The sequence below is a fragment of the Mesoplodon densirostris genome, chromosome 15 (genome assembly GCF_025265405.1).
Source record: "Mesoplodon densirostris isolate mMesDen1 chromosome 15, mMesDen1 primary haplotype, whole genome shotgun sequence".
In the NCBI taxonomy this organism is placed as follows: Eukaryota; Metazoa; Chordata; class Mammalia; order Artiodactyla; family Ziphiidae; genus Mesoplodon; species Mesoplodon densirostris.
In genome coordinates this window covers 4,090,745-4,097,642 of record NC_082675.1, presented here as the reverse complement: position 1 = coordinate 4,097,642, position 6,898 = coordinate 4,090,745, and the positions used below count along the sequence as shown (strand labels likewise).

Genomic DNA, 6,898 nt, shown 5'->3' with positions numbered 1-6,898 from the left:
AAAGTAAATTTCAACGTTTTTGGAAATCGTTTATGAGAGGCACACACTATTTTTATAAAAGGAAAAAACATTAAAATACTTTATAAACTGTATACATCCTGGCTCAATTAGTAGCACACTGAAAAGAAAAAACCAATAAAATACTTTATAGGGCTTCCCTGGTGGTGCAGTGGTTGAGAGTCCACCTGCCGTTGCAGGGGACGTGGGTTCGTGCCCTGGTCCAGGAGGATCCCACATGCCACAGAGCAGCTGGGCCTGTGAGCCATGTCCGCTGAGCCTGTGTGTCCGGAGCCTGTGCTCTGCAGTGGGAGAGGCCACAACGGTGAGAGGCCCGCTTACCACACACACACACACACAAAAAAAAACTTTATAAATTGTAGACATGCTGTCTCAATTAGTGGCACACTGAGGTGAGAGTTTTCAGTTACTTCTAAATATTCACAGAGTGCTGGCCAAGTAGATACTCACTAGTTTCCCTGTGGTTACCAGACAAGATTTAGAGTGAGTTCATGTTAAAAGTGAAAAGAGGGCTTCCCTGGTGGTGCAGTGGTTAAGAATCCACCTGCCAATGCAGGGGACACAGGTTTGAGCCATGGTTCAGGAAGATCCCACATGCCAGGGAGCAACTAAGCCCGTGTGCCACAACTACTGAAGCCTGCGTGCTGCAAATACTGAAGCCCGCGTGCCTAGAGCCCGTGCTCCACAACAAGAGAAGTCACCACAATGAGAAACCCACGCACCACAATGAAGAGTAGCCCCCGCTCGCTGCAACTAGAGAAAGCCTGTGCACAGTAATGAAGACCAAACACAGCCAAAAGAAAAAGGGAAAAGAAGTTATGAGACCTCATCCAATTTGGTCCCCTGTTTCCATGATCTACTTTGATGTTTTCCAAGTGGGAGCAACTTCTCCCCCATAAGACATTCAGCAATGTGTGGAAATATATTAGTTTGTCACAATTAAAGGATGCTACTGGCATCTAATGGGTAGAAGCCAGGGATGCTACTAAGCATACTACAGGTGGAAAGATGACCCCCCAAATAAAGAATTCTCAAGCTTGTCATGTCAACAGAACCAAGACTGAGAAACCCTGATCTAGGTAAGAGCATCACAAACAAATGGAGATTGAATTCCTTTGCTTTGCTGATAGTCTGATGCAGTTGCTATGGAGACCAAGTGATGCATACATGCACGTTCAGTGGCCGTGCAGAAGTTTCAAGGTCAGGGTGAGGGAAAAAGACAGATAGTGATTGAAACTGGAGAGGTACCACTAACTAGCAGCGTTCTGCAGGCGCTGACCAAATTATCCATCACACGTAGAGTTTGCACTGGGAGCGCCCCCTTCTGGAGCAGAGGAACTCCTGAGAACTCAACTTCCAGGTTGACCTGAGAATTACCGTCAAGGGGACCACCTCTTTGTCCCTTCTCACTCACACTCAGAGAGGTCCCCGCCATGAGAGAGCTGGTTGTAAGAATTCTTCGAGAGATGTTTCAAAGCATCGGGAGCATAGGCTGGATGGAAAGGTGGTCTGGAAATTCAGAAAGATCTAGAGAGTTTCCTAACTTGATCATGGATCCGTGGTGATATTTCTTCTTGTGGTAAATTTGATGTTGAAGCAATCATCTTGAATGTTTTTATTCCCTGCTTGCTTCAATTTTCTTCTATTTGACTTTATTGCTACCTTTCAGACATTTTTTTTAAACTTGATATTGATTTTCCTACCAGTGAGAATGGGAAACCATGGCAATTTTCCTGGACCATTATTACTGCTAGAATGGAGCAATGGAGGCATATCTGTTCAAGGAGAAAGCTCGGTTTATTCCTATTCATTCTCTCTCTCTCTCTCCTCTCTTTCTTTCTCTCTCTCTCCCTCTTTCTTTCTTTCTTTCCTTATTTCCTTCTTTCTTCCTTCCTTCCTTTCTTTCTTTCTCATGCCTCTCTGTTTGAAAGCTAAATATCAAGGTCTCATTTTATCTGTAATTGAAACTTGAACTAATGAAGATTATCAGGCTAACATCTATAAAGAAAGTCTTTAGTTATCAAAACTCAACTTGGCATACTCTAAGTAATTTTATAAATTCCAGTTTTAAGGCTTTACATTTTACATCACTAAAAAAAAAGCACACAGAGGTGAGTATACAAATAAACAGAAACATTTTGTTTTGAAGGGCAATTAGCAATTGCATCAGAAGCCTGAGATGTGTATTTACACTTTGAATCCACATTTCACTTGTAAGAATGTATCCTAAGGAAATAATTTCAATGATGTAGTTAGCCATTGTTTTTGTCTGTCCAGGAAACATTATCGCTCCTTCTGTTACTGGCACCCCAAATTCCCTGGGGGATGACCCCCCCTTCCCCACTGTCCAACCATGTGTTTAGGTGGACATGATGCCTTCCTCAGCTCAGAGAGAGCAGCCTGTGACTCAAGTCTGAGAAATTACTATATTTCATTCTTTTGCCGCCATGATCTGTTCAACTGGAAACTTGACCCAGTTCAGTTCTAGGTCAGGCGTGAACCCAAACATTAATGGACTGAGGAAATGAGAAGTTCTCTTTCAATCAAACTTATCACTGGAAGGGTATAAAGCTAGAAAAGCTGGGTTTCACTATGTGGAGAGAACTCTAGCTAAGAATGTGTCTACCACAGAAAATAGGAAACCTTGGAGTGTAAACTTAGGTTAGACTTCTTTCCCTGTCCTCAACTAAGGTAGAAACGCATGCTGTCTGTGAAAGGTACAATACCATGGTACTAATTTAGCCATGCCATCAGTGATTGTATGTCTGAAATCACAAGGTTTTTTGTGCTAATTATATATTCTCTAACATATTAAAAAATTCCTATTTTTTATAGCCCTTTGAGTTTCCCAAATATTGTCTTTTATGTCAGCAGTTTTATGCACTCTGTAGGGAAGATGTCAGAGTGAAATGTCCTTTTCACTTCAAATGGCATTTTCCATAAACCACCCTAATCATAATGTTACCGAACTCAGGTCTGGCTGCTCACCACTCAAAAGCCAGTAAAGAGGTAAAGTTGGTGGAAAGGAAAGGTTGCTTTTATCTCAGAGGTCGGCAACCTTTAGCGTTAACTCTGTGCCTCTCAAATTCTATGGAAGATGGTCTAGACTCCCTGCCAGTAGAAGAGTTCTGATAAGTATCTACCTCTAAGAGGTACTTGCATATGATTTGAAAGGTGGAAAAGAAAAGAAGCCATTATTCTCCAGTGCACCTCTGGTGGCAGGTGCAGAAAAGCAGGTGGACATTAGTGGATGATGAAAATGAAGTTCCTCCATCATTTTCCTTGTTTCCTCCTGAGAATCAGATACTTGGGCGTAGTGGGCAGTGACACAGTGTAACCGAGCAGGACCCTATGGCAGAGGTCCCTGACCCCTGGTACCGGTCCTCGGCCTGTTAGGATCCGGGCTTCACAGCAGTAGGTGAGCAGCGGGCAAGAGAGTGAAGCTTCATCTGCCGCTCCCCATCGCTTGCATTACTATCTGAACCACACCCTGCCTCCCGTCCGTGGAAAAATTGTCTTCCACGGAACTGGTCCCTGGTGCCAGAAGGTTGGGGACCGCTGCCCTATGGGACTGACCACTCCATGTCCTCTACTTGTCTCTTGTTTGTAAAAAAAACTTTAGCCTCCTAAGCCTTCCCCAAGGCCCAAAGAACAAATTTAATGAGAGAAGTGAGAAAATGCAGAAAGAAAAGAAAACAGTCAAGCAAGACAAAAGAATAATAGTTTAGCCATTCAACAAAGTCAAGAACCTTTAGTTCCTCCTCAAAAACTATAGATAATATTCTGAGCCATATCCTTGAGCTGTTTTGCAGATACTGAAACCCCCATCATGTGGGAGACGTTAACTGTCTGTTGCCCACAAGCACGTAGACCCTAGACTGGTGGGCACCAGAAGGTTGATGATACCAACTCCCAATTACCTCCCCACCAACCCATCAGAAGAAGGTCCACAAGCTGATCGCACACCCCACCCCGCTCTCCCTCACCCTGTCTTTAAAAACCCTTCCCTGAAAGCCATCAGGGAGTTCGGTTCTTTTGAGCATTAGCTGCCCATTCTTGGTGCCTGCAGTAAACACTGCACTTTCCTTCACCACAAACTGGTGTCAGTAGATCGGCTTTACTGCGCTCGGGTGAGCAGACCCAAGTTTGGTTTGATAACAATATGACTCACTTGCCCTGTCCTTCCGCTGTTGGATAAACCTTTAATTCCTTGTACAAAGCAATTCCTCTTAAAAGCTTCTAGGGGCTCCAGACTTATTGGCTGTTTGTTGTAAGCACTACATTTTCTTTTTAATTATGGTAAAATACATGTAACATAAAATGCATCATCTGGGCCATTTTTAAATGTCCAATTCAGTAACGTTAGGTACATTCATATGGTTGTGCAACCAATGTCCAGAACCGCCTTCATCTTGCAGAACTGAAACTCTGTCGCCATTCAACATTAACTCCCCATCTGCCCTCTTCCAGCCTCCGGCAAAACCTCTTCTACCTTCTGTCTCCATGAATTTGATTTCTCCAGGGACCTCCTATAAGTAGAATCATACAGTATTTGGTTTTGTGACTGGCTTATCTCACTTGGGATAATGTCCCGACCAATTGTTTTCTAATTTGTTATGTTTAATACATAGCATGTTGGCTGGAGTGAAGGATATGTTTGGACTTGATAGCAGAAAACATATTCCTCTCCTAGAGTTCCAAGTTGGATCACCCATGAAAAGATTTTACATGATTTCTGTAGTCCTTGTTTTTGTAGTTTACTATTACCTTGCGACAGAGCATATCCAAGAGGTTGTTCATAGGTGGGGTTAATACGCCAGAGAACTATCCCTGACGCTTGTGCCCTGGGAGGCCTCCCCTTGTTGTGTGAGCAAGTGTCTGAATTAGACGTACTCTCACCCATGGCTGAGTGTTATCTAGACATAATTTCTCTTCAAATTCTGTTACTGGCCTTCGGCTACAAACAAATAAGTTAGTTCACATCCATGTCAATAACTCAGTCACACGAAAATTGAATCCATGAATTTAATTAGATCTCCATGTATTGTTATAATTTGACAGTGATAGCTCTCCTAGTGAGGTGGTGAGATTAACCACTGGATATCAGAAATGGAACATGCTGATTTGTGAAGAACCTGATACAAATTCTGGAATGGGGCTTTTCTGGGGACGGTACCTAGAGGCATTCAGGATGGTTCAGCGTTTGACGTACCGTCGTAGGCTGTCCTACAATACAGCCTCTAACAAAACCAGACTGTCCCAAACCCCTGGTAATAGAATTGTTTATCTTTATACCAAGAAAGTTGGGAAAGCACCAAAATCCACATGTGGTGTGTGCCCAGGCCGACTTCGAGGAGTTCGTGCTGTGAGACCTAAAGTTCTTATGAGGTTGTCTAAAACGAAAAAACATGTTAGCCGGGCCTATGGTGGTTCCATGTGTGCGAAATGTGTCCGTGACAGGATCAAGCGCGCTTTCCTCATTGAGGAGCAGAAAATCGTTGTGAAAGTGTTGAAAGCACAAGCACAGAGTCAGAAAGCTAAATAAAAAAATGAAGCTTCTTTGAGTAATAAAAAAATCAAAAAGCAAAAAAAAAAAAAATTCTGGAATGGGGATTGTCAGTCATGGGTTTTCTTGGATGGCGTTAAGGCCAATCACCACGAGAGGAGAAGATGACAGTCTGCATTTTATTCCCTGGAAACTCAGAGTCAAATGTCCCAACATTCTGTACTGGCTTCCAGGCTTTGGAGGACGTTAGATGCCTGTTGTAAGTGTGAAAACTCAGTGGTGCCTCACCTGTGGGACCACATCAAACTAAAAGACTTCCACGCAGCAAAGGAAACCATCAACAAAATGAAAAGGCAACCTACTTATTGGGAGTAAATATTTGCAAATCACATATGGGATAAGGGTTTTACATCCAAAATATACAAAGAACTCATATACCTCAACATCAAAAAAACAAACAGCCAAATTAAAAAAAAAAAAATGGGCAGAGGATCCGAACAGATATCTTTCCAAAGAAGACATACAGATGGCCAACAGGCACATGAATACATGTTCAACGTCACTAACCAGCAGGAAGGAAGATGAAGTAATTTTGTTCAGTTCCGAAATTCAGATTTAAACGAAATGGAGGTTTTCTCCTTACGTGGTCTTCCCTGACCTTGCACCATCTCTCCAGAAAGCTTTTCCTTTATAAAACACTAAATGTGACCATTAATATTAGTACAAAGAACATTAATAGAGGAGTTCAGGGCAGGCCAGGCTGAGAGGCATGAGTTCCCACCTTCACAAATGGGCATCACTCCATAAAAAATGCCACCTCATTTGCCCAATGGCAAGTAGATTAGTATTTCAGACATAGAAACTTTTTTTTTTTGAGGTACGCGGACCTCTCACTGTTGTGGCGCCTCCCGTTGTGGAGCACAGGCTCCGGACGCGCAGGCTCAGCGGCCATGGCTCACGGGCCCAGCCGCTCCATGGCATGTGGGATCTTCCCGGACCGGGACACGAACCTGTCTCCCCTGCATCGGCAGGCGGACTCTCAACCACTGCATCACCAGGGAAGCCCCAGACATGGAAACTTTTGCCTCGCAGCATCAAAATAATTGCGTACTGTAATGGCTCAGTACCCTGCTTAGAGTTATAATAATGGGATTTACATTATTCTTATCCACGGGCACAAGGTCCCCAGATTTTAACAACTCCTTTTCCTTCGCCCCCCACGCAATAACTAGAACGTCTTGTCACCCTCTTATGCAACAATCCCTGAAGCATGTCAGCTCCTGGCAACAAATGCACTTAGCCAGAAAAAAATAAATACACATCCACCAGCACAGAAAACATCCTAATTTAATAGAGTTTGAAATTGCCACAATC

At 43.3% G+C, this 6,898-nt stretch overlaps 1 protein-coding gene across 1 annotated transcript; it reads left to right on the top strand.

Moving 5' to 3' along the window:
• The first annotated feature begins 5,182 nt into the window (after window positions 1-5,182).
• Window positions 5,183-5,597, top strand: LOC132502897 (large ribosomal subunit protein eL34-like). Its single transcript, XM_060119166.1, has one exon. It carries the CDS (start codon window positions 5,210-5,212, stop codon window positions 5,561-5,563), a length of 354 nt encoding a protein of 117 aa, XP_059975149.1. The 5' UTR covers window positions 5,183-5,209; the 3' UTR covers window positions 5,564-5,597.
• Window positions 5,598-6,898: the final 1,301 nt, after the last annotated feature.